Genomic DNA, 27921 nt, shown 5'->3' on the forward strand with positions numbered 1-27921 from the left:
CAAGCTGGGTGCACACTGACACAGACCACTGTGAGTCATGTTGGAGGAGCCCAGGGTTCCCTGGGTGTCAGGGGGCAGGGCATCAGGCAGGAAGGAGAGCCAGGCAGGGTGGAAAACTGCAGGAAAAGCTCCAAGACATACCTGACTTGCAGCTGCATCTTCCCAGGAGAAGGCGGGCTACAGCTCTCTTTCCTGCCTGAAACCTGTTGAGTAGAGACACCCCTATAGGGTGTGGGTGCTGCTTTTCAAGAGGCTGTCCTGCAGGAAGGATCCAGTCCTGCACAGTGCTGGTTCATTCCCAGACTCTTAAAAAACCCTATTTTAACTTTTCGGTTAATATAGGGCTTAAACCCCCCCCCCCAAATTGTTTTGTGGAAGGATCTGGGGTGGAATGGGTGGCACTGGGTCAATCTCCCTGATGCCACAGGATAGATTGAAGTGGGGCTCTTTGCTGAACCCTGTTAGAAATATGAGGCCATGAGATTAGTTGAACTTTCGAGACTTTGAATATTTCTACCTCTTTAAGGTAAAAAAGTAAAGGTAAAGGATCCCTGGATGGTTAAGTCCAGTCAAAGGCATCTATAGGGTGTGACCCTCATCTCACTTCAGGCCGAGGGAGCCGGCGTTTGTCCACAGACAGCTTTCCGGGTCATGTGGCCAGCATGACTAAACTGCTACTGGCACAGAGGACTGTGTTGAGCGCCAGAGTGCACAGAAATGTCGTTTGCCTTCCCACCACAGCACTCCCTATTTATCTACTTGCACTGGTATGCTTTTGAACTGCTAGGTTGGCAGGAGCTAGGACAGAGCAACAGAAGCTCACCTGTCATGGGGATTCTAACTGCCAACCTTCTGATCAGCAAGCCCAAGAGGCTCAGTGCCACCCGCGTCCCTGACACCTCTTTAAACATTCCATTAATTATGTTACAAATATTTTTCATGTATCCACACTGCAAATAGCCATAATCCACTGCCTTGTTTCAACTTGCTAACCTAACTGGCAAAGCAAAGCAACTAACAAATTTAATTAAGTTTAGAGTGAAATGGTGTGCACAAGGAATACGTAGAAAAAAATCTTGGTGTGTAACTTTAATTATTTTGGTAGCAGCTAATTATTATTCACATGCATTCTGCATACTCCTGTAATATGTACACCAGATAGCATTATCATATTGTTATGATTACCACATTGTGGCATTTCAGCATCTACTTTGTTACAACAGATAAATATGCTGCATAAACCTAAGCCATTTTAAATTGAGGGATTGGAAAGTATCCGTTATATTGGTTTCGTGCTTTGTGCAGCATTGTGGCAGATCAAGCGAGTTCACAATTTAAGATGCACATTGGTTTTACTGTAACTTCTTCAGTAGTGCAGATCTTCACATTTGTTTCCATGTCCTTCATATTTGCAATGGTGAGTTGCCAAGAAGATGCCTTGCCAAAATGCTTTTTTTAAAAAAAAGAAGAAGCAAAAAGCTTAAGTTAGTCATATGCTACCATCCAAAACAATCACAATTGGAGCCAATTTAGTGCACATAAGTTACCTTGGAAGGATTAATTTCTGCTGTTGAGCCTCATAATATGTGTAACCAACAGGGAGCTGTCTGGAGACAGGGATTTTTGCAAATCTTTCAGCTAGATCAATGAGCCAAATGCAAAATCTGGTAACCAGGGGCATCATGTAGATTTGTCATGCTCCCTAGGGGAGCTGGGGTCCAGCAACCAATGAGTGGATTACACTGATCTACAAATGCAGTTTTTCATCTGTGACAGATATAATATAAATGCTATTATTCATATTGCATAACTGGGAGAGAACCACCGACAATGACTATTGTTTATGCAAAAATTAAAAAGAGAGAATGTATAATTTTGCAACAGGTGACAACAGACTTTTCAGAAAACAGAGTTCATTACATAGTCACATCCAAGCAATGCTTGTCACTGGGAGATTTTGTTAACACCCATTTGACCGAGATGCATAATCTTGTGGAAAGTGAGATACAGTACAGCTATACATTGCCAGCAATACGTTTGGTTCCAGCGAACACAGTCTATGCCTATCTGTTAGGTATACAGACAAGGAATGAAAGGAGACTCAGTCCTGTGAGTATGCCACCAGTAGAGACTGGATCTATCCAATCTCTGCATCAGCCCCTTGATACAGTCAATCTAAGGTGGAGTGCCATGACTTGTATCAACATTGTGTTAAGCAGATTTCGCCTTGAGCAGCAGAATGGTCTCTCCCTTTCTTTCGCCTGTATGCCCCTACATCTATTCTGGGGGTTCTTTCAGTCCTCTGGAACAGAAATGGGGACCCGAAATTTATCAAAAAACATTTCCCCCCAGAAAACTCCCCTGAGATCTTCATCTCCTCACCTTACTCTTTTTTTTGGGGGGGGGGAGACCACTATGAAGAATTTTATTTATTGACCACCTTTTTTGTGGTGGCTACTATTTTCCCCTACACTCTGTTGACAATGCTCCCTAACTCCTCTAGGTACTTTGCATTGTAGTTAATGCAAAATGGTGGCCATGATTCCAACACAGTTGATTCTGCTGTTGCAGGGCGAAACCCTTTTACAGGGAAAGAAGGGAACAGACAAAGTTGACACATGTAACTGGTAGTGCAATTTTTACATCAGCTCTTTTTATTTCAGGGAATTAGCAAACTGCTATACACCTTTTCTTATCCCCTGGGTGGATATAGTCTAGTCCAGAACAGAGTAGATTAGCATATATTTAGATTAGCATATATTTACTCAAGATTAAGGTTGATTCAGGCTTTAAAAATATATGTATCCAGATTTTTGGTAGCAATTGAAATGAAATGGTGTGGAGGGGTTCATCTGTGTTTTGCGCTCTTTAGCTCCAACAGCTAAAACCAAATAAATGCAAAAGATCCAGCTGTTTAGAACTGCTATTATACTAGTCCACATAATTTTTCTTTTTTTTCATGAAAACAAAACAAAAGAGTTGTGCAATGTATTTTCAATCATTTCTTCCTCTCTTGATGTTCTCCTCTCATTAACTGTAGTGCCTACAAAAGCTCCATGGCAAAGAAGAGAAAAGCTGAAGAGCAGATTTTGGGTGTTCCAGTCAACAAAAGGAAGTCTCTGTTAATGAAACCCCGTCACTACAGTCCAAGTGTAGAAGGCAAAGGGGAAAATGAGGACAAGACTGACCTGCAAGACAACAGCAATGATCTCAAAGCAGGTATCAAAGAGTAATGGCTCCAGATGAATGTAAAAAGCATCTAAGTGTTGGTGCTGACCTTCAAAGCCCTAAATGACCTTGACCCTGTATGCCTGAAAGAGCAACTCCACCCCCATCATTCAGCCCAGATGCTGAGGTCCACCTCCAGGGGCCTTCTGGTGGTACCTCAGTGCAAGAAGTGAAGCTACAGGGAACCAGGCAGGGGGCCTTCTTAGTAGCGGCACCCACCCTGTGGAGCATCCTCGCATCAGATGTCAAGGAGATGAATAACTATAAAACCTTTAGAAGACATTTGAAGGCAGCCCCTGGATGGGGAAGCTTTTTAATGTTTAATGTATATATTGTTAGCTGCCCAGAGTAGCTACATTCAGATGGACAGGATATAAATAATGAAATTATTATTATTATTATTATTATTTATTATTAAGCAAATGCTCCTGAGAGAACAAAGGGTAGAATAATCTCACTGGGCACTAGCAATAAAAGGCAGATCATTTGGACAAAATGTGAATAATGAGACTGAGAAATAAATAGAAATATGGTTTGTAGCCAATTAAGTCCTACTCAGAGTAGACCCACTGAAATTAGTGAAAGTTTGTCATGTCCATGAACATCAATGGGTCTACTCTGAGTAGGCCTAGCACTGATCTGAACTTGTGACCCTTTAGATGTTGTTGGTCTTTTAACTCCCATCAGTCCCAGCCAGCATAAGCAATGACAACCAAAGGTATCAAGTCAGATTTTAATCCCTTTTTCTTAAAATCTGGGTCAGCATTAGTTTTAAGTGATAATATCCATATCAGTTTCAGGTTGTATTAGCTCTCCACTGCCTAAAAGGATTATTGATGCTAATGTGCACACTACTGTATGGAAAGAAAGAAATTGGGGGTGGGGCACATGTCCCAATTTGCTCATGGGCATTACTTTTGCGGAGAGGAAAAAATCATAGCAGAGAACAGGAGGACAGAAGGGCAAGCTCCACTCTTGAACCTTAATAAACACGGAAGAACAAGCTGGAAAGCTGTGGCAAGAGTAAATTGCATAGGCACCACAGTTGAAATTAATTATACAATACTGTGCTGAAAACACAAATGAAGAAAGGTGAACTTTTGGCACAGCCAATCCACAGAAGGCTTATGAATAAGAATGGAGGAAATCCATCCACACTTACAGTCCACTAGCTTTTTGAAAAACACATGCGCTCAGGAGATCTGCCACTATTATAACCATACTGGGGGGCGAGGGAGAGAAGCAGCTTCTTTCTCTGCATTATTTAATGTTGCTTGTTTCCCCGACATTTAACACAAGCAGTTAATACGTGAGTAATATTAATATTTTGTCTAGGCTCGCAATACTCCCATGTGTCAAGTCAATCAATCTTGATGACTGGATTCAAGAAAATTCTCTAATATACATGCATATATATATATATATATATATATATATATATATATATATATATATATATATTCAAATCTGCCCCCTAGAAAAGTTACTTTTTGGCCTGTTCATTTGGGGTTGAGATCACCAGATCACGTTGCTCGGAATCATGCTTTCAGTTATTCATCTTAATGTCTAATACAGACAAATGGGACTGTGCCTCCTGGCTGGTGTCACACACCTAGCTCAGTGGTGGAGCTTCATGCTCCGGCACCGGGGGGCGTCCTGGGGGCGTGGCGCACATCCTGGGGGTGTGGCGTGCTGCCTGCAGGGGCGTGGTGCCCAGCACAGCCGGGGGGCAGCCACGATGGCACCCCACTGGGGTCGCGCTGCCGGGGGCGGTGCGCTCTCCCCGCACTCCTCTTCCTCTGCCAGTGGACATCTATATATTGGGTAAATATCTCGAGCGGGTACTGACTGTTTTTGTTGCAGAAAAAAACAATCTATTCTGGTGGAACTTCTAAAAAATAACAACAGAAATAAAGTTGCCTCAGAGTGGCGCAAGCCATGCACCAACAAAATGAGTGCATGGTAAAATATTTCAAGAAAAGGGCCACATCTTCCGGTCCAGGGCCCAAGAAAAGCTCCAAGAAATAACTAATAAATATTTTCCTTTAATGTATAACAAACAGTTGAACCAAACAATTATGTAAACTGGAAATGACCCAAAATGCTAACAGTTTGGCAGCCGTAAAGTGAAATGCATTGTGGTGGCACATGTGCATTTGTGTCTCCTCCTCCTTTCCACAATAATCTGCACTTAATAGGAATATTTTAAACTATGTAGCTAAGCAACAGAGGTAATTGTTGCTTTCTAGAGCTTTTGTTAGGCACTCCACCATAGCCCAAATATGCATAATTAGGTATAATGTCTATAAATCATTATTGTACACATGTGGGTAGTTAAGTGGATTGAGAGAATAGTTCAATGAATTGGACATATTCACTGAAAATGCTTTTTATTTGTTTTCTGTAGTTGATAATACTTTGAAATTATGATAACCCTTTACACTTTCTCTTAATAGCTCACTGTTGTTGAGACAAAACTTCATTTGCATTTTTAGATGATATTTAATTTATGATATAAACCCGGAGTTGGTCTGACATGGATTCTGCAAAGAACCAGACTGTCTTATCTATTTTATTGTAAGCTTGTTTATCTCAATTTTCCCCCCTCTAGGAAGTAAAACGTAGACCATTCCAGTTTATGTTGAATACATCCCAACTAAAGAATGCACCCTATAATCAGCATTATTGAAGGGGCTAGTGTTGTGGCTAAATTCTTCCTTTCATCCAAAAATGCTTTTAGTTACTATGGTAATATTTACTTGATCCTGGCAGACCAGTGTTGATTTTAGGGAGATAATTACCAGAAAGAAAGATGATGGAGATGTATTTTGGAGTGTCCTTGTCAGGGGGGGAAATGTTTAGAAAAAAAAGTAAATGAGACACAAAGGATTTATTGTATTTCAGCATTTGACACCCCTTTTCAGTAGCCTTTACTACCTTCTGTTTCCTGCTGTGATTTCAAAGAAAAAAATTGTTTCTTAACACAAGATACATGCGTATTTTGCCATCCTTTAGTAAAAATAGAAATCTACTTTTTTTATTAAAAAAAATCTCCCTTGTGATCTAATATATTCTTTAGTTCTATGACTAACATGACTGCTTCTAACATGTATCCTGTGAGCTATAGAATTACAGTCTTTCATTAAACCAAAAGTGACCCAGAGCATTCATTTTATATATTTAAAAAAATCTATGAAGAAGAGAAGGAATGTTGTTGTTGTTGTTGTTCCTATTTATTTACTACCCACCCTTCATAATACTTCAGGGTGGGTTACAACAATTTAAAATAAAACACTAAGAGCAGTTTAAAAAGCAAGTGATGCAACTGTAGGTGACAATGTTACATTTATCTGATATTTTTGAAAACTTTGTTTCATCACAGCAGCAAGTCAACACCTGCTAAGTGAAGAGCAAATATCTTACCCTAACTTCAGGGCCGCTACTGCCATCAATCCATCCTTGCATGTTTACTGTAGTCTGAAGCAGAAGGGAGACAATGGATGGGAATATGGCACTGTGAAACTGCTACCCAGTATGGAGATTCTTCTTCAGCATAAAGTTATAATAGTACCAAAATCTTCAGCTGGGTTCAGGATAGCTTTATTCCGCCCTCACATGGTTCAAACTACATTAGAATACTGGAGGAATAAGCAGTTCAATCACTGCAGACACTCATCAACAGGCTCATCACAGCTATCTGCCAATCACCCATTCCCACCACCCTTCTGAGTAATACCCCTCCCCACCTTCTCACTATATAGAGGGATCTGGCAACTTCTGTTTCAAGTGTATCTGAAGAAGTGTGCATGCACACGAAAGCTCATACCGAGAACTAACTTAGTTGGTCTTTAAGGTGCTACTGGAAGGGGAAAAAAAATTTGTTTTGACTATGGCAGACCAACACGGCTACCTTTCTGTAGCTGCAGGCACTATGTTCGTCTTCCCCCATAGCTTTTTAGACTATGGTAGAACTAATGGCCCACTTTTTGGAAATATGTCCCCACTGATGTCAGTGAAACTAGGAGCAGCTTCACAAGTACATTTAGTGCAGCAGCATCCAAGGATTTCGTTATATATGATATTCCAAACCACACACAGGCAACGTGACTTTTACTTGTAATGTTTAAATTAGCATGCCAGCTTTCAAACACAAGAGATACTTCAAGCATGTTCCAGAGTCACGGCCAAAGTTCTATTTACTGCAAGGTGTTCATGTGTGAAATAGGTACATGCTGAAACGATTGCACAGTTGTTGCATGGATCTGCTCTGTATATTCACAACACAACATTCTGGTCATTTGAATTGGTCAGTTATAGTATATATTTAAAGTATGCTCTACTGCAACCTTCCCCAAGTTGGCACCCTCCAGATGTTTTTGAGTATAACTCCCGTTAGTCCAGCTACCTTAGTTGATGGTTAGGAATGATGGGAATTAAGAACATAGGAGCCTGCTGGATCTGGTCAGTGGCCCATCTAGTCCAACATCCTGTTCTCACAGTAGCCAGATGCCTATATAGTGGTACCTTGGTTCTCAAACTTAATCCGTTCCGGAAGTCCATCCCAAAACCAAAGCATTCCAAAACCAAGGCATGCTTTCCCATAGAAAGTAATGCAAAATGGATTAATTCGTTCCAGACTTTTAAAAACAACCCCTACAACAGCAAATTAACATGAATTTTACTATCTAATGAGGCCATTGATCCATAAAATGAAAGCAATAATCAATGTACTGTACTATAAAATAAAGAAGACAATATTGTAGATGACAATTTTTTTAAAAAAAAATAATTCTTACCTGCACTGATGATAGTCATCGTTTGGATTGGGGGCTTTTATCCATTCACACAATCTATCAATCAGTAGTTGAACTGGGTTCCACACAGTCACAAAAACAAATGAACTGAAAAAGAAGCAAAAACAAGAACACGAAATCAATAGCAAAAACAAAAGTGCCAAACTTAATCCATTCCAGAAGTCTGTTTGACTTCCAAAATGTTCAAAAACCAAGACACAGCTTCTAATTGGTGCAGGTGCCCTGGAAACAATAGCCAACAGCTGGATCGAACATTTGGCTTCCGAAAAACATCTTTCTTCCGAGTTTTCAGCATTGGGGAACCAAGACATTTGAGAACCAAGGCATTTGAGAACCAAGGTACCACTATCAGAAAAATGCAAGCAGAACCTGAGCACAGTAGCATTCCACCCACCTAATTCCCAGTAACTGATATTCAGAGGCATACCGACAATGTAATTATAGTCTGGAGGAAACCAGGTTGGCGAAGTTTGCTGTACTACAGAGCATGTTTGCTCAATACGATTCTAGTTCATGTTCATAAAACAGATATTTATCTTGAGCAAACCTATCATCTTAGATTACTTAATATGAATGAGACTAATTCATAAATAAGTGGTTTGTGGATTATGGTCAAAGAAGCAGGAATTTATTTTAATGTTGTGCTTTTCTCTCTTTTTCCTGCCTCTAGAAGAGACTAATATAACACCAGCAAAAGCTACCCCTAATTTGGATGTGCAAGAAAATGATCAAATGACGGACAATTATGCCAGCTACCAGGACCTAATGGCAAAATCTTTAATTAACTCTGAAAAAACAGAGGAAGAAACTCCAGACCCCTCAGAGAATAGTAAACTGAGTGACAGTAGCAGCAAGTCCTTAGAAATGGAGAATAACAATCTTGATGAATGTTACATGATTAACTCATTAGTAAGAAAAGACAGAATTTGTGTTTCAGACCCACAGTTCTGCTCCTCTGAGGATAATGAAAGTAGTTCTGAAATTCTGGACAATGAATGGGATAGCTCCTCAAATTTCTCTGAAGAGATAAGCGTCAAATTTCCTCTAAATACAACATATACTGTAGGATGTAATCAGCAAGATGTCCTAAAAGTGCCAGGGGTCAAAACCGAAGAAGCAGATTTCAACAACTCTGAAACCATTTGTGACTCAGATACAGGGCCACTAGAATCACAGGAGTCGCATGTTGAATCTTTCAGCAACAGGAGTCAAAATCCATTTCCAGACAGCGAGGAAGATGAGTGTCTATCAGAAAATACAGAAATATCATTTGACTTGGATAAAACAAAACATAACTTGAGCTTGCTGGAACGAGCAATAGCTCTGCAGGCAGAGCAGGGCCATGTCTTTCATAGCACCTACAAAGAACTGGACAGGTTCTTACTAGAGCATCTTGCTGGTGAAAGAAGACAAGCCAAAGTGATTGATCTTTGTGGTAGACCAATCTATAACAACAAACGTAAGTTCACGTTCCTTGTTCAGAGTGGATTGTGCATTTGTGTAGACAGCTGGTAATTTCTCCCACACCAACAGCGCTCAGCTGGGAGAAGTGACTGCCATGAACCTGGCCTGGCAGCGGTGTCCTGTTGAATTCCAGCATAGTATATTGGTAGAGCAGAGGGGCAGAGCCAATCTGGCACTTCCATTGCTGTTCCCAAACTCCCCTGAGCTCACTGCCACCCTGCTTTGGTAGCTCACCATTTAGTACACTGCGGTAATGTCACTGCCAGGAAACAGCAATTCCCAAGTAAGAAACCACTGAACTATATGGTTCAGTGAGGAATGTATAAATAAGGTTGTTCAGATTGACAGAATAATATAAAAATTATGGTATGCAGTTACCAAAAAACCCTAGGTGTTTGTGCTCCTGTGGTTTAAAAACATTGTGAGAGTTAGCAAAATTTCCATACAATTTCCATACATCCAAGTACTGCAATGTGCTATACATGGCAGCACCTTTGAAGATGGTTTGGAAAGTTCAGCTGGTGCAGAATTTAGCAGCCAAGTTGCTCACCAGGGCAAAATGGTTTCAGCATAGAATACCAAACTTGGTGCAACTGCACTGGCTACCAATTACTTTCCAGGTCCAATTCAAACTGCTGGCTTTGACCTATAAAGCCTTAAACAACTCAGAGCTGCAATAATTCAGGGACCACCTCTCCTCATATGAACTGACTGTGATCATCACCTGAGGCCCTTCTTTGTGTGCCTCCTCCACGGGAGGTCCAGAGGGTGGCAACAAAGGAACAGGCATTTTCTGTGGTTTCTCCCCATTTGTGGAATGCTCTCCCCAGGGAGGCTTGCCTGGCACCTTCATTACATATCATTAGGGACCAGGCAAAAACAATCCTAATTAATTAAACAAACTATGGCCTTTTATACCGGGGGGGGGGTACAGTTTTTGTTTGTTATTATGTTATGTATTATTGTAAACCACCCTGTGATTCTCAAATGAAAGGTGGTGTAGAAATTTAATAAATAAACAAATAGAAACATATTATACCATAGATTTGTACTGGGTGCAATGGAATGAATTCAGCTCCTAGTAGTCAGTCATTTGCAGATAATATGAATTTCAAAGTGTTCCTAGTTAGACTTTAATCCTCACCACTATAATAATCTTAACTTAACAATGATGCCTCAGTGTTTAGAATACCAACTCTTAAGTAAATGGAGGATACTTTAGGAAAAACTACCCAGCGAATGAATAGATGTACTTATTTATTTTGTAATATGTTGCACTGCATTTAATTATATCATATTGTATTATTTCTATATATTATATTTAGATAGTTTTACATAACTTAACAGGTGATGCAGGTCTATGTATAATAAGGGTAAATAACCCCCTATTGAGAATAGCAGGTTCCCATGTGTCCACATAGGTCCTGTTGAACATTTCTGATTTCCAATTCCCTTCCTCTCCCCATTTCATAGCCAGTTCGCCTATTATTTCTGTTTTTCTGGCAACCAATCTCTTCTTAGCCCCTGCTGCCATGCTTTCTTGTGCAGTATGATCCTTGTTAAACCAACGGTGTGATCAGCATCATGGAGGGTGTTTATTCTCTGATGCTGAGTTACCCATGGACTCTCCTGGTTTGGCTATGTGCTGCAGTGGCTGGTAATGGCATTGATGACCTGGAAATCGGGTGGGCACAGGAAGATCCCACTGTGTCCAGTCTTGAACATTAGGTGAAGCCAAAGCTGCTGGGTTATAAGATGTGAAGGATAAAGATGAGAGCCAGTAACATACAGCAAGACTCTTGAGGGATATATCCCCTTCATTGGACTGAGATTGGAGAAGTCCCTGAACTGGAAGCCTTGAAAAATAATGATGGGCTTTCTTCAAGAAGGTTGAGCCCTTGATGATGCTTTATCTGATGGTCTTTTTTCCATAAAGTGTTATGAAGGCAAGAGCATGAAGAAAGGTTGAAAATGAGTTACTGGCTGAACTAGGTAGGAAGCAACACATCAGGGAAGCTACAAAGAGAAAAACTTAAGAAACACAGACACAAACTTTCCTTGTGGCTTTGTCTATAAACACATCTATTTGCAAGCTACTTGCAAATATCACAGTTGCCCTGATTGCAAATGAATACACTGCACTTAAGTTTGTTATAGTTTGTTTTTGTTATGTGGATTAGATATATAAGGAAATAGCTATACAACATATAAGGAGAAAATACAACTACTCATCAACATAGACAATATGTGACAACCTTAGCTCACATTTTTTCAGCTGTCCCAATTTACCAGGAACAGTTTGTTTTCTGATACCTGCCCCTGGAAAATCTTTTAATATTCAAGGCTCTCTAAAGATTTTATTATTATTTATTTATTCATGGATGGTTCCAATTTTCTTTCTCATGACTCAAATATATTCACCATTCCAAAACCTTCAGTTTAAACAATTTGCTTAAAATAATTGATTTAAGAATGTTAAAATGTGTGTAGGATTTCAGTGTACTTAACACCTTGACAGAGAACTGCTGCCTCTTAAAACCATTCTCTCCCTCTACATACGCATTAATGCACGCACACACAGCAATGTTCCATCTAGGTGACAAGACTTCATTGCTATTTTCTGCAGATTTGCCTAGGCCTGAAAAGAGAGAGACCAAATGTCCCATTCCAGGATGTGATGGCACAGGGCATGTGACGGGATTGTATCCACACCACCGCAGTCTTTCAGGTTGTCCACATAAAGTTAGAGTGCCACTTGAAAGTAAGTACAATTTCTTTATAATTTGCAGCCAAAAACTGTGTGTGATTCCTTGAGGACTGTGGTCATTTCTGCACTCTTGATCTCTTTCCATCCACTGGCCTCTCAGTAGCATCGCTGTAGTGTTTTGTGAATTTATACAGCTACTTGGCTGAGAGTGAAGCCACAATGGCTTCTTACATGGCATTCATTCATTCATACCAGGGGTTTCCAACATGGTGGTATAACTCTTACTTGCCCTCTCTCTCTCTCTCTCTCTCTCTCTCTCTCTCACACACACACACACACACACACACACACATATTTACTGCAGGGGTGTGGAACTTTTGGCCCTTCAGATGTTGCTGAACTACAATTCCCATCAGCCTCAGTTAGCATCAACTGTGATCAGTCATGATGGGAGCTGTAATCGGCAACATCTGGAGGGCCAAATGTTCCTGACCCTCCATTTACAGAACCTAGATCTATCACTGTTGTAGAATGTGTTCTCTCACCAGCATCAAGCAATACTGTTCACAACAAACATTTTCCATCTAAGGTTATTCCAGTGGCACTATTACCCTCCCCCCTTTTTAAAGAAAGATAAACTGCACATGCATTTGTGCAGTCTGCTTGCATTGAAATCCGTGGAACTTACTATCAAGAAACAGTGACTTGGAGATCAGCTGGGAAAAACCCTTGGTGCTTTAATGAGCTGAGTTATGTGCCCCAGCCATAAAGCCTGGCTCCTCAGGTGCCCTTGCGCCTACCTTCCCATACAGTAGTCATTTGTGGCAGTACTTCATCTCAGGAGCAGCAGGCACAATGAAGTGAACAAAGCAGTTTACAACACACCGCACTGCTAGGGCTGACAGCAGTTTACTTCTGAAATGACTTTTGGAGTAAAATATTGCTTCTTGAGAGGGTTGTGAGAAGGTGCACCCAGTGCTTTTTTTCCTGGGGGGACGCAGGGGTATGCATGCCCCTAAACATTTTGTGAATCTTTGTACTTTTGTCCATTTACTGTATTTATATTTCCTGATTTGAATGGTGGTTTTCTTGAGTCAAAATGAGAGTACCCCTAAACATTTTTTTAGGGGGAAAAAGGCCTGGGTGCACCTATATTTTATCCTGGGACATGAGTTGTTCTCACCAGCCTCTGATGTGCTTACATGATGGGAGGCAGTGGCAGAGCTTCATGCTCTGGCACCAGGGGGCAGAGAGCAGGTGGGGGCGGGGCTGGCACGCATCCTGGGGGTGTGGCACACATCCTGGGGGCGTGGCACGCTGCCTGCAGAGGCATGGCGCCAAGCGTTGGTGGGGGGCAGCCACTATGGCACCCCACCAGGATTGGGCTGCCAGGGCGGTGCACTCCCACCGCACTCCTCTTCCTCCGCCAGTGGTGGGAGGTTGACACCAAGGTTAAAGTAGGTTGAAGGACCCAACAAGCTTGGCAGGATCAGAGACGCCTGCCATCTCCCCTTCCTCCAGAGATGTATGACCATGTAGAAAATAGCAGGGTTGCTATCCCTGATGTATGGAGTTCACAGTTCCATGAAGGCCCATGGTGGCTCAAACATTTGGAACTTCTTGTTCATGTAGAAAATTCTTAGTTTTCTTTTATGACTATAACCATGTGATCATAACTTCTGTACAGTGTCTCCAAGTTTTGAGTGAGGAATTGCACTGTCATGATGATATGTGTTTGGGTCACTATTTTCTTCTCTTTTTTTAGTCCTTGCAATGCATGAAAATGTTCTAAAGTGCCCCACTCCTGGGTGTACAGGAAGAGGACATGTCAACAGCAACCGCAACACTCACAGAAGGTAAATTCTAGTCTGTTACCACTGGTGATAAACTAGGCCAGGAATGCAGAAACAGTCGACTCCAGATGTTGTTGAAATCCACTTCCCTCTATCCACAACTGGCATGCCAATGCTCAATGTTGATGGGAACTACAACCCAACACCATCTGCAGGGCTGCTGTTGCCTCATCCCTGAACTAACCTGTTCAAGAAGGGAACATTTTAATTAATATTTGTCACTCACCTTATATCAAAATGGCAGCATAGGTACTTGGCTTCTGCAATCCTACCCCCATAAAACCATCCCTTATACCCTACAAGTGGTATCTGTATGGTGTGTACAATTTTAGGACACAATCCAGCCAAAATGAAGCACTTCTAGATTCATTGTTTTCAGTGGTAGAGAGTTGAGCACATATTTAATGGTCCCAGTGGCATATTTGAGAGTTAAAAGTGCTTAACTTTGACTGGATTGTGTCAATTTACTTTAGTGCAGTATTGAAAATATTAGTGTTTATGGATAAATGCAATAGAAATAGGTTCACTCAATGATCATAAGCTATTGAAACCAATGCTTAGAGATAGGGTGGTTGGCCTTTTAGGGGTGATTGCTCTCTGGGGGACACGTGCCATGGGTGTGGGTATGTCTAAAAAAGTGAGCATGCACATATTACACACTCATCAGAGCACACACACATTCAGAGAGGGGGGCCCTCACACTTCCCAGCAATCTGTGCAGATCAGAAGAAGAGCAAAGGTTAGACCCCCCCATTACAGTGCTGGTCAGAGAGGAAACTCTATCTTGTCCAGTACCAAGATTGAGGGGGAAATCTTGCCCTCTGCTCTACAGATCATTGATTTGATGAGCAGAGAGGGCATGATTTAACTCTCTCCTTCCAGCCCAGTGCAGCAGAGGGACTTGCTGCAGATGCCGTTGTTGCATTTCTGAGTTCTTGGAGGGCAGATGAAATTGCTTGGGTGAGGGTAGGGAGACTTGGCTAACAGGCAGGCAGTTCATCACTTCTGCCCGAAGAGACAGGGAAGATCTATATAAATGTGTGCTGCCCACTCTCTGATATTACTTTTTACTTTTGCTTTGAATTGCATATTTGTATATAAGTTAAATAGTCGTGTTGCTTCACCTTAATTAACAACTAGGAAGAACAGGAATTAAAGCAAATTCCAAAGGAACACAGATAAAACCAATTTTATGTGGTGAAAGCAATCTGATTTGATTCCCTTCAACCCCAAATGTACTTCTTCTGACTTCCTCAACATATGTTCAGGTTATGATTCATCATGATTTTATCCAACACACCAAAATCATTGATACATTTGGCTTGGGTTGACTTCACCCCAACAGAAATAGATACAGAAATGAGCATTATATTATGAATATAATATTTACACAGCCAATTTTAGTGCTGGTGAAGGTAGCGAAGGGCAGGTGAGGAGTTCACAGCCCAGGGCTGAAGTATGAGTGGATGAGCAAGGGCAGCCTAACAGGGCAGGTATTAAGATTCAGCATCACTGGACACAGAGGGAGAGGTCAAATGAATGGGCAGCAGTGCCGGTAGTGAGGACAAGGGCAGACCTTCCTGTTGAGAACATCTTGCTCAAGAGTGCCCCAAACTTACAACGATCAAGGGATCCTCAAAACATGCAGAGGGGAGCAAGCCCCAGCAGGAAACAGATGCCTGAGTTAGCTCTGGAAAGAGACATGGTTGGACTTCTGTAAGCTAGAATAGTGAGATCTAGATGAACCACAGCATCATGTGAGGAGTATTTTGCTTATGCTGCCAAAATGCACTATAAAGATCCTAGATCTTTGGAGAGAAGAAATGCAGGTTTTTCACGGCTCCTCATATGTGGCAAATCTCTTTTAAACAGTCTTTCTGGTTGTCCAATTGCTGCAGCTGAAAAAATGGCAATGTCTCAGGAAAAAAATCAGCATGAGTCTCCCAAAACAGGGCAGTGCCATGATCAGGTCCACAGGTAAGCTTCACTTACATTATAACATTATAATGTGAAATGCCCTAAAATATTCCTGCTTGCTTTTTTTAAAAAAAGAAATAAAATCCAGTGTCCTGTGGAAGACACAGGAAACTTGGAATGAGTAAACAGATTGAGGTGCAAATTTAGCCAGCTATTTCTGGTGTTTTGTTTTACTCTGTACAGGTCAAGTGTCTTTTCCTGCATGGAGAACTAACTTTGTGACTCCTTTTCCATGAGTACAAAATGCATTATGCATGCAGTTAGTAAATGGGGTAAAAACTAGCACAGTAAGGACTATGCATGCTCAGTTGCCACAGAATGCTAACTATTGTGGGGAATGGAAATGGGAAAACTAGGTGGGAGGGGGAATGGGATGGAGTATCCTGAAGGATGGCAAGGATGGCAAGCTGGAGTACTAAACAGGAGCACTCAGCACTGCAGCATTTTTGAAACCATACTCACTATTGTTCTTTCTTATTGTTCCCTTCATTTTCTCTGCAGAACAAACTTGGTGAAGCAACTTGAGATATCTCAGTATAGCTGCCGATCTGCTCAACCAGCACCATCCCCCAGAACCTCCTTCATAAGAGAGCAAGAGAAATGTGGGAAAGTACCATTTGACTATGCTAGTTTTGATGCCCAAGTCTTTGGCAAACGTACATTGGTGCCAGCTATGCAAGGACAAACCCCGCCACAGTTCCTTGAATGTAAGTGGAAGGCAGACAAATTCAATCTCTATTTCTATATCAGCTTGCATGAATATACAAATATTATTTTATTGTGTTTCCAAAATTTATATTCTGCCTTTCATTGCAAAAAAAAAACTGTTTCAGGGTGGATAATAACATAACAACGTTCTTGGAAGCATAAAAAATATGCACATTAGCATCTAAAACCAATGCAATCCAACCTTAATTGGACATAGCCTAGCATAGCTAAGCAGCACTAGTTGACCAAAACATTTCCAAACATACCATAGTAGGGTGATGGGAACCATATTTTACTGGACTACAACTCCCATCATCCCTGACCATTGGCCATGCAGACTGGAGCTGAAGTCTAACAACATATAGAGAGCTCTTGGTTCCTCACCTTACCATAGTAAAGGAATAGCTGGTCTCAATCACACATGCACAGTTAACTACTACTACTACTACTACTACTACTACTACTACTACTACTACTACTTATTTATACCCCACTCATCTGGCTGGGTTTCCCCAGCCACTCTGGATGGATCCCAACAGAATAATAATAATAATAATAATAATAATAATAATAATAATAATAGAAAAGTGATAAAACATCAAACATTAAAAACTTCAGTGCATCCAATACAAGTAATCTATGAGTTGCTTAATGGACTGAGGTGTCCAGTATTTATTTATTTTTACTTGAAAATGCAGCACCAAACCTATATATGGAATGTAGCACTTGATATTTGCTTATTGCCTGAAATCTGTGACACTTGTTCATAATGATTTATATTGAAAATAACCCCATAAAAATCAAGTGGACAGGATCCACTGGTCAGTTAAAAATAGTGTTGTGATATTACACTCATGACCAGTGGTGGGCTTGTCCATTAGGGTGAATGGGGCACTGCCCCAGCAACGTCACTCTGCCCTTAGGTAGCCCCCAGAGTCTGCTGCAGAACTTAAAATTAGTAAGGGAATAGCTCTGTCTTAAATTAGCTTTGGATTCACCTACTGCTTGTCTCCCTGTCTTCTGCCCCACCAATCTCAATGGTCACCATCCGCCACTGCTCATGATCTATTTAGAAAAACTAGATGAGTTTCAAACTATTGTTCAGGTTTGAATTGCATAATGGGGGGGTACACTAGTCTGACGGGTGATGTGATATTTGTACTGATATGAGAGGACACAGGTTGCTTTTTTGCTTCTGCTAGTGGCCCCTGACTCACAACTGGCACACAAGTTGCTCCTTGAATTTGCATGCAGAGCTGTGTGACAAAACTGCCTCTTCCGCCTCTCACCTTCCTGCACACGATCCTGTCTCCAAAGAAGCCCCAAACCTTTTTTTTTAAAGGCTGGGTTGAGGGTTTACCTGAATTTAGAAACTACTTTAGATTATGCACACCACAATTTGTCTGAATGGGTTAGATACAGTCTTGTTCATACTTAAGTTAGTCATCATTGATTTCAATGAATCTACTCTTAAGCCCCATTGATTTTAGTGGGTCTACTTTAACTTTCATCCTGTCCCTAAAGGATTTTATGCATACTCCTTGTCAAAATATAGGGCTGGTAGGTTGTATTTTCTCAATTCAAAGTCAATCCCCTCTGAACTGATAATCCTGTCTGTAATCTGCCAGGCCTGAAGAAACTATTCCTGAGAACCTCTGATATATCTTTGTATTGAAACAGCAAACAAGATCCTGGACAATATTTCTGACATTTCTTGGGCTGCCAAAAATCTTGGCACAAATGTCATTACTACATGACTCTTGGAGTCCCCTAAGAAATAGCTGTTCACATAATTTTTGAGTCCAGAGGCTTTGAAGCAATATCATCTGGCAATTTAAAGCTTTGGCTGGGGTCCACAGAGACAACTACACATGAGCTGTGGGCACACCCAAATTGCCATTTCAGAAAGACACCCTTTTTAAATGGTGTGAAGTCAATAGGCATTGTGACAACAAAGTGCATGGGCACTTTACAAAAAGACTGCTTCCAGAGGCAATTTCAGGGTGGCATGACTGGTGCAGTCATACTGGGTGCCATGCTGCAGGGCACGCCAGACCAATGCTGTAAAACAGAGCGGGAGAGGTGGGGGTGCCAAATGTTAGTGTCACACAGGACGCTGCTGAAATTTGAGAGCCCAAAGCCTGCCACTACTGCTGCTCTTCACGAAACATTTCCCCTAGATCAGGGTTAGGGAACACCTAACTCTCCAGATGTTGCTGGACTACAGCTCCCATAATCTCTGACCATCAGCAAAGCTGCCTGGGGCTCATGGGAGTTGGAGTCCAACAATATATGAAGGTTCATCATCCCTGCCCAAGATTCTCTGTTTAAATTGCTCATATGCCTAATTTCTAAACCATTTCATAATAATAATAATAATAATAATAATAATAATAATAATAATAATGGCAGCCAAGGAATTTAAAAAGATGCTTTGGTGTCCTGGGAAAGGGAATACCTTCTGAAAGGGAAACACAGTGGAGGAAAAGGAAGGAAGTGCCACTGAAGTATTTGAATTTACTTCTGAGGTGACTGTTGGCGAACCCTAGCTCTGTTTTCTTGATTTTTAATATAGCTGACACTTACAGTATGCTCTATATTCATTTTCTTATGTATACTATAATTAACATTTGTTAATTATATTTTATTTAACTGCTCCAGCCTTCTAAGATTCAAACTGATTTCACAAGAAGAGCAAAACATTGCAGTAAACTTGAGGCAAACCATTTTTGGCTACAACCCAGCATTTTTTATAGCTTAGGCCGATTAATTTTGCTTTGGTTTTATATATTATAACTCAGAGTTCCATGGAATTCATCATGTTTATGTTAATAAAGTTTCCAAGCCCATTTGTGTTTAAATTACAGCTGAGCCAAATATTGTTTGTTCTTTATTCATCCACCACTGGACTTGATGAAAGTGAAAGATTTCTTGTGTAAGGAGTGATTAAGTCTTGAGGAAAGGACCCACAATTTAGGCTCTCACTGAAAATGGGAGCACCTGCACATTTATAAAGCAACTCTGGGTTTCTTAACTAATCTCATGATCTCATGTTTTAAATGCATTCAATTCTGATGCTTCTTAATAGCAATGGTAGAGCTCCCAGTAAAAAACAGACTTACTTTAATGTATTATTTGCCTGTTTTTATTGTATAAAATGATAATACATAAAACCCCAGTATCTTTAACAGAGGGACAGTTGCACTCGAGCTATTTCTAATCAAATCTCTTTTCAACAGCAAAGCATTTTTCAAATCCAGGGAAATTTTCTAATCGGCTGCCTAGTGCTAGCGCCCACACACAGAGCCCTTGCCATGCCAACTCTTATGGCTACGGTCAATGTAGTGAAGACACCCACATAGCAGCAGCTGCTGCAATCCTGAACCTTTCCACCCACTGCAGGGAAGCAGCAGAGATCCTCTCCAACAAACCACAGAGTCTGTCTGCCAAGGTAGGCAAGTCCAAGAACCTGGAGGGTGTGCTAGCTACTGAACTGTGTGAATAAACTGTCTTTCATATTAGTGATTGCATTCAATTCCTTCCTTCCCTTCCAAGAGCGAAAGAGAGAGAGGGGAAAAGAGCAGCCCCTTTTTGCATGTTCTTTTGAAGAGAGATGGGAGGGTGGGGGTAGGGGGAGATAGCGGAAGAAAAGAAATGCAAAAACTGTGCTGTGGAAAGTCACTATAATAATAATAATAAGGGAAGAAAGAGGGGGGAACTCTGACTCCAGAAATGGTTTTTTGGAGATAGTGGTGCAGAATCTGTTGAAATGAGGCTTATTTGCATGGTGCAAATACTACTGCAAGTTACCAGCATTAGTCTGGTTATTAAAATTAATAGAAATGAGATGGGGAGGGGCTATCACAGATCTCTGTTTTGCTGTTTTTGCTACTGATAATTCCACTGAATATTTTAAAGAGGTGAATAAAAGGTGTGATGCATGATGAACATAGGGAAAGATCATTTGAATAGCCCATTGATAACTTTGCCTATTTCCTTGTAATCAAGTTTTATTTTCAGGGTGCATTAAGAGTTACAAAAGTAACTTTTGTGTTGTGAAAAACCTTGCTCCATAGGGTATGAAACACCTCTGGCTATGAAACCTGGAAAACAAACAACTTCGGCCCATTGTTGTTGAAAGCTGTATTTAGTACCATTGGATACCATTTATAGCATTATTAGGGACTGGACCATGGTGTTGGCAGAAGCTCACATAATCCATCTTGTAGAAAAGATAGACAGGAGCAGGGCGTGGAAATGGGTGATGAATGAAAAGTGTTATAGAATGGCACATACAACATTGCCTTTGTACTTGGAGACATTCTCTGGGACACAGAGAGATGTCTGTTTAGCAAGCTTTCCACTATGTAATGCCACAGCAGACTCATAACGACAGGATCTTGAGAGCAGTTATTCTGGCTGAAGAGATGCTTCTTCAGCGGGACTCCTGTTCCACATAACTGACTGCTTTGCCAAGTGGGAAAGCTCATCTTTTTATCGCACGGGCAAAATCAGATCAGATATCTGAGGCCTGTCTTCAGTGCAGTAGAATTTTCTGGTTTTCCTCCCCGCCCCCCTCGCACCCAACTGCCGTTGCAGCAGCCAGGTTCTCGGAGCCAACGATAGTGACATCCTTGCATTCAAAGCCTGCCTATCAAGACAACTCCATTTTTAGGGCCCGGGGTGTGTTGCTGGCTATCTCTGCATCCACGGCTTTTATTCACGATATTGGCCGGAGACATTTTCTAGTGCTGGGCTATGGCAGATATTACTTTGCCACCCCCACCCCCTCTTGTTGAAAAGGAGACTGGTGCCAGAGGCTGTATTAAATTGCTTCCCCTACCTTTGGCTGACCTTAGAAACAGACCTTTCTTGCCAAAGAAAGGTAATAAAGGGACCAGGCATAAGATTATTATTGTTCTTCTTCTTCAGCTGTACACCTGTTTTGCGTTTGCCAAAAAAGCGGAAGGCAATCGTAACCACTCATGGCAGCATTTGGGGCATATAGGAGGTGGGTGGGTGTGATTTTCATCCAGAAATAATTTTTTTTTTTTTTGTATTAAAATGGTCGTCAGGCATTGTCCTCTGCCAGCCTTTACTTTTGCCAAACTTCCAGCAGGGCATGATGACAACCAGTGGTACAAAATATCTGACAGAAGAATGAGAATTAGCTTCTGGCCAGAGTGAAGGCAAGCAAAGCTCAAAGAGACGAAGTAGCCAAAATCACACACATTCTTTTTATTTGGTTTGGATAGTGCTCCTTTTTAGGAAATTGAGATTTTTAAACAGAGAAATGCATACTGCAATAGTCTATGGATGCAGGTGCCTAAACGAAAACAAATTACTGAGGTTTGAAAATATAAAGTGAATCAAATACTGTAAACTTGTTTGGTTTTAATTTGATGATCACTTTGTTTTTTTGTTCACACTGCACATTATTTTTCTTTTAATTGCAAAGATGCATTTCAAGCCTGCGCACCACCTTCTCAAGAAATGCCTTCATTTAGTTTGGATTTAAAAATAAAATAAAATTGAAAGGGTATAACTTTCTCTCCTCTCCAATCCAGCTTTTCCATGTGAACCTCCCAGCCCCTCAGAAAAGAAACCCCTACTGGTGACATCTCCTCTGTAAACATGAATGAACAGCAGTGCTTTTGTGTAAATTTTATTTGTTTCAGAGTGACTTGTCAATGAAAAGTTCTTGGTAGATTGAGTCATGAGTTTTTAAACAAAGACTGTGAAGTAACCTGCCAACATCCAGTTATTCTTCCTGAAGCCCACCATAGCTCTACTTATATCTACTAAAATAAAACAAAAAGGCAACAGCAACATAATTGGCATTAATATATCCTCTCTTTGGCTTTGCCTATAGCTATCCTCTCTTTAAATGTTATCTATTCTGCTCACCATAATGCAAGAAAAAATATTCTGGGTCTTGAGAATGGGATGGATGGAAGGGTAGAAATGATGCTCGCCAGCTTTCAAATTCGAACCCCAGGGATCAGGACAAAAAGCATCCCTCATTGTCTCCAGATTGTCTTATCTGTCAGTTTTATTTCCTTATTAGTATGCATTTTGGAACAGGGCATCAGTCTCTTTCTCTCTTTTTTTAAAAAAATCCAGCTTTTGATTAAATCTGGGGGGGAAGCACATCTGAATGGCAAAAAAAGGAAAAGGAAAAAAATCCAGGCTCTAGAAATGAGATTTATTTCAGGTGCAACATGTTTCAGAATCATTTCCTCCCTCGAGGGCGTGTTTCTTGCAGCAATTCTCACCCAAGTGCAAGGGGCACTTTAGTGACTCCTCCTGACCTTTTCACTTGGTGGGAATTCCTGCCAGAAACATGCCATGTGGAAGGATCTGTTTCCAGAGGATTTGTTTCCGGAGGGTACCACTTCATAGCTGTATTCGCTGGGTTTGCAATACAAAATTCAATCCACATTTATACTAGGAACATCCACCAAACACAATGCTTTAAGGCAATACATGCTTTAAGGGAAAGGTATAATTAGCAGCATAAATAAAATGATCACAAATATATTTTCCCCAAATACAATGGCAGCGATAGTGGAATCTAGGAAAGGCTCAGAGATCTCATGTGATGTTTCATATATTGTGTACAAACCTCTAGAAATTAATTTGGATAACTGAATCAGATCGCAGATATTCTACATTTGTCTACAATCAACTGCATGCAAATATAGTTAATTACCAGGAAAATTAAAAATAAAAATTAGAGTTGGTTTTGACAATCCTGATGCATTTAAATAACAAGAGCTATCTCTCTTGTTTCATTTTTTGGGTGACTGAAAGAAAAATAAGAGATTTACCAATGATTCAGCCTTAAGCACCAAGGGTTGAAGTGAAACCTTTCAGATTAACCCGTTGCACGTGGCCTTGTCCAACAATGTGGCAAAATGATTTTTGGAGCTGTTAAGATTCACAACTTCTACTCTAATGCAAGTTGTTGTGTCATGTCATATAGTATCACATATCAATCACATCAAGACACAGTTTTCCCCAGTTTTATCTTATGGCTTATGTGACTGCCACTCAAAGAGGAAGAAACAAGCCGTACATTCTGTCTTTCTCCTCTGAGCTGCCTCTTGCCAAGAATTCTATTTAATGTTTGCATGTTTTCCTCCCAACATGTTTGGACAAAATGACATATACATACTGTGCCTTGAAAGAAAACAAAACAGAAAAGCAAACAGCACAAACTAGGATGAAAAACATATTTGTTTTTCCTCTCTTTCCTTGTATTAGTAATAGTGAAGTTGACAAGTGAATCAGAACTGTACCCAAAGATAATTTTGTGTGTGTGTGCATGCATGTGGGCATGTGTGTGTGTGTGTGTGTGTGTGTGTGAGAGAGAGAGAGAGAGAGAGAGAGAGAGAGAGCGCAGTGCTGCCAGAATCAAAAGAAAGGTAATCTAATTTTAAAGTTATTCCACTGTGTTAAACACAAATGGTGATGTCCAATTAAGTGATACTCAGAGTAGACCCACTATCACTCACTCGAATCCATTGATTTCAGTGGGTCTACTCTGAGTATCACTTAGTTGCATACAACCATAAAAACCACAGAAAATATTTTTTTAAAAAATAAAATAAAAAGAACTGCTAAGTTCTTGTCAGTTGTCCCATTGTTTTTGGACCCATTGGTCAGAACCCTGGGAGCACTGGGAGCACTGCTTCCTGAGGATCACTGAAATACGTTACATAGTACATAATTAAGTCACTGAACTTACTGCTTCAAGTTGTGGTGATGGGCATTGGCTCAGGTGTCTTTAAAGCAGGAGTACATGAGGGGTAACCTGGGGCACTTTCAGGGGTCCTGACTGAGTTGGCCAAGTAGGCCACATTTGGCCTGCAGGCCAGAGCTTCACTCCTGCTTGAAAGGAATTAGAAAGGAATATTTAGAATTAATATTTGTTTGTTGACTATACAGTGGTACCTCAGGTTACATATGCTTCAGGTTACATACACTTACATACGCTAACCCAGAAATAGTGCTTCAGGTTAAGAACTTTGCTTCAGGATGAGAACAGAAATCGTGCTTCGGCAGTGCAGCAGCAGCAGGAGGCCCCATTAGCTAAAGTGGTACCTCAGGTTAAGAACAGTTTCAGCTTAAAAGCAGACCTCTGGAACGAATTAAGTACTTGACCCGAGGTACCACTGTACTTTGCATTGGCCACTCAATAATACATGTTCTCTAGGCAGTTCCCAAAAAATAAAATGACCAAAACATTTTTAAAAATACTATTCAACACAATAAAAGCTGCATGATTTTGTCTTTCTTTCAGGCAGATAAAAAATAAACCAGAAATAATACAGTGTCCCTCACACACTCTAAGTGACTCTAATCTCGAGAAAGAAACTTCATGATTCTTCTTAAAGTATCGCTTACCTCCTAAAGACATTCAAAATACTGCTGGGCCAAAGCCTGCCCCCAATTTCTTAAGAGTTTTCTGCTTCACAAAAGGAGCATCCCCTTTTTTGCCTCATTTGCAGGATGCTTTGGGATTGAGTCCAGGCATCTGAAGGTGGTGTGTGTGTTTTCTTTCCAATAAACATTTCTCCAGTGTCTAGCAGCCTCCTTGGCTGCCCACATCTTCTGCTCTGAAAAAGCCCCATTGGGTACCTTATGATACTTTCCCCTGGGTTTTAACTGAAGGGCAGGAAGTCTGACTAATCTGTGTCTGAGTTAAGAGTTCTCACTGATTGTGTTTTTAAATGGAAAGTTTTCTCTTGTGCCTTAGGAAAAAAACTTTCCTTTCAGATTTCTTTAAAAGTAAACAGATTTCACTTAACAAATAATAATGAACAGCTGACAGATGCTCAGTTGGAAGCCTTCCCATCTTCCCATGCTTACGGGAAACCCAGTCAAGGATGTTATGGGGTTTTCAGGAAGTGCAGGCACCCAGGAAGGCTGCTGAATGCAGATCACTGGATAAATTAGCCACAGGATGAAAGGACACTCACAAAATTTCTGAGCTACCTCAGAAGTAAAGCAATTGCAACAAAAATCTGGCAACCCACCCAGGAGAGTTTCACCAACAATGTCTCCTTGAATTTTTTTGAATGTAATTTCTTTTCTTGTCATTTGGTAGAGAATGTTTAAAAAAAGCAGAAGGTATTTTCAGCATAGCACTAATGTAAACACATCTTTACTTTGACAGGATGAAAATAAGCTGTATAAATAAAGCAGGCAATTCTATCATTTAGAAATGTTCTTTACTCTCTGTTGATAATCACTTCAATGCAGATATTTAAAAACATTCGAACAATAAAGAACACTGAAAGATCTACTAGTAAGGGCAGGATGTGGGTGGGGGGAGAGAGAGAGAGAGAATCTGATAGTCTTCCACCTGGCGTTGGTTGAGACTGCAGCAAAAGTTATAGCAATTTTATATTGGACTGAATAAAAAGGCCATGCTGTAAACATGGGATCCATCCTCCTGTGAGCACAAGGGGCTATTTCTCTGTGACTGTATTTGATTGTTGTGTACATCTGTGAGCTCACTTAAACCCCATCTGCACTCTTGTTACACAACCCGGGTATTTTCTGATCTGAATTAGGTACATACTCACCAACCCAACTCCCTTGCACATCAGAAGATAGCCCTCGCCAGTATCTTCATATTCACATCAACAAACGTGTATTGTCTTCCAACCAAGCCTCTTTGGTGCTGCTAAATGAGGCCAGATTCCCAACTGTCAGATGTGTTTCCTGACATGTTTGGATCTGTGATTTAATTTGAGAAGACTTTGACTGTTTTATGGAATTTGTTTGCTGTTGTCTCCTGCCTTCTGAGTTGCTGGTATTTTGTCAGTGACAGAAAATCTGCACTATTTATGGTTTTTGCACTATAAAACTACTGCATCCCCCATTGCATGGCATCTTCTCCTAAGCCATCTGTCACAGAGGTCTGGCATTTTATGTGAATGTTGGTCAGGCAGACTTAACCCAAGTTTTTTTTCCCCCCTATGAAAAATGTCAGCAACTACAATGTTTAGCATTTTACTTTACAGTGGCCATTAAACTTGATTACTTGTAGCTCTGTTTCATGGCTGTACTTATATATCAGCTATGAAGCCAAAAAAACACAAGGGTAATCATGGCAACAATGTGCTCAGGTCCTGGGAAGTTCAGCTGGCAGTGATACAGTTAATATCTTGGATTTTTGTAAGTAAGGTTTTTTTTAATGCTGATATAAAAATGTATTTGATATTATACAGATGGCATAAGATGTTGTGGTTACTAAGTTATTATCCAGGATAAGCTGTACTGTCAAAGTCGGGGCTTAAAACTATCACAGGAGATTAAACTATTTACTAAAAAGGGGCAAAAAGATATAACGAAAGCATCTTAGTGTATGAACATATTAGAAGTGTATTTACTTCCCATAAGTATAATAAAGCATATCTCTCTTTAAGCTGGGGGATTGAAAATGTGGACTTTGTCATACGAGAGGAACAAATGCAAGAGTTTCTAACTTGCACTCTCTCGGGCAATTGGCCTGATTGTTTTCAACTTTTCAAAAGGAACTGAGATGAACTGATCTTTTTTTCTAGGCCTGTGTCTAAGCATCATGCAGGCATAACATTTCCTGGCTAGTGCTTTGAGAAGCAGCATACAGTGCTACAGCTGGATCACGTTAGGTCAAAAAGAGTTATTTTTCTCAGGAATTGTTCTGCTAGCTGGATGCTGCTACCAGGATTGTCTATGTTAAGTGGTTGGCCTTCTTTCAATCAACATTGTACCTGACATCTACATTCACAACTGGATGCCATTGAGATATTTGCTGACTGTACAAAGTTTGAGGAACATTTGACTCTCCTTTTGATTGTGGGCAATGTTCGAAACTCCCTCCACTTTCTAGCCAACCAGCTGAGTTGTTTGTCAGGCATGTGAGGTAAAACGTTAGGCCAGATACTGTTAGACAATATGAGACCTCCAGGGCCAGGCACAGCCACAGGATTCCATCAAGCAACAAGTTAGTCATCCCAGGGGAGAAGTAGGCTGCACATGGACTCACTTGACCCTTCATTTCCAGGTGTTGGTTATTTTACTCTGCATGATTTCACTCTGCATTTTAAAGAAATATTTGGAATAATTGATCCAAGATGACTGGGCCCAGCTTTGACCAGGGAGGGTGGGATACAAA

General features: G+C 40.7%; 1 protein-coding gene and 1 long non-coding RNA gene across 12 annotated transcripts in view; one reads left to right on the top strand and one right to left on the bottom strand.

Annotated features, from left to right (window-relative positions):
• The window catches only part of ST18 (ST18 C2H2C-type zinc finger transcription factor), a 183603-nt gene that overhangs the window by 126011 nt on the left and 29671 nt on the right, over window positions 1-27921 (top strand). For all 10 annotated transcript variants that reach the window (XR_008331469.1, XR_008331468.1, XM_053396174.1 and 7 more), the window contains 7 exons: window positions 3041-3219; window positions 8713-9501; window positions 12133-12267; window positions 13979-14069; window positions 15939-16043; window positions 16545-16750; window positions 19991-20202. Coding sequence is in view for 8 of the 10 variants with exons in the window: in XM_053396174.1 (XP_053252149.1) it covers window positions 3041-3219; window positions 8713-9501; window positions 12133-12267; window positions 13979-14069; window positions 15939-16043; window positions 16545-16750; window positions 19991-20202 (1717 nt within the window). In the remaining 2 variants the exon portion in view is untranslated. The remainder of the gene's footprint in view (window positions 1-3040; window positions 3220-8712; window positions 9502-12132; window positions 12268-13978; window positions 14070-15938; window positions 16044-16544; window positions 16751-19990; window positions 20203-27921) is intronic.
• LOC128417485 (uncharacterized) lies at window positions 907-27893 on the bottom strand. Of its 2 annotated transcripts, none has more exons than XR_008331477.1 (4): window positions 26345-27893; window positions 24502-24641; window positions 16506-16622; window positions 907-1449 (listed from the first exon to the last, which is right to left on the bottom strand). It is a non-coding gene; the product is annotated as an uncharacterized LOC128417485 (long non-coding RNA). The 2 variants fall into 2 exon arrangements; XR_008331478.1 differs by lacking the exon at window positions 907-1449 and adding an exon at window positions 9198-9287.

This window comes from Podarcis raffonei, chromosome 7 (genome assembly GCF_027172205.1).
Source record: "Podarcis raffonei isolate rPodRaf1 chromosome 7, rPodRaf1.pri, whole genome shotgun sequence".
Classification (NCBI taxonomy): domain Eukaryota; kingdom Metazoa; phylum Chordata; class Lepidosauria; order Squamata; family Lacertidae; genus Podarcis; species Podarcis raffonei.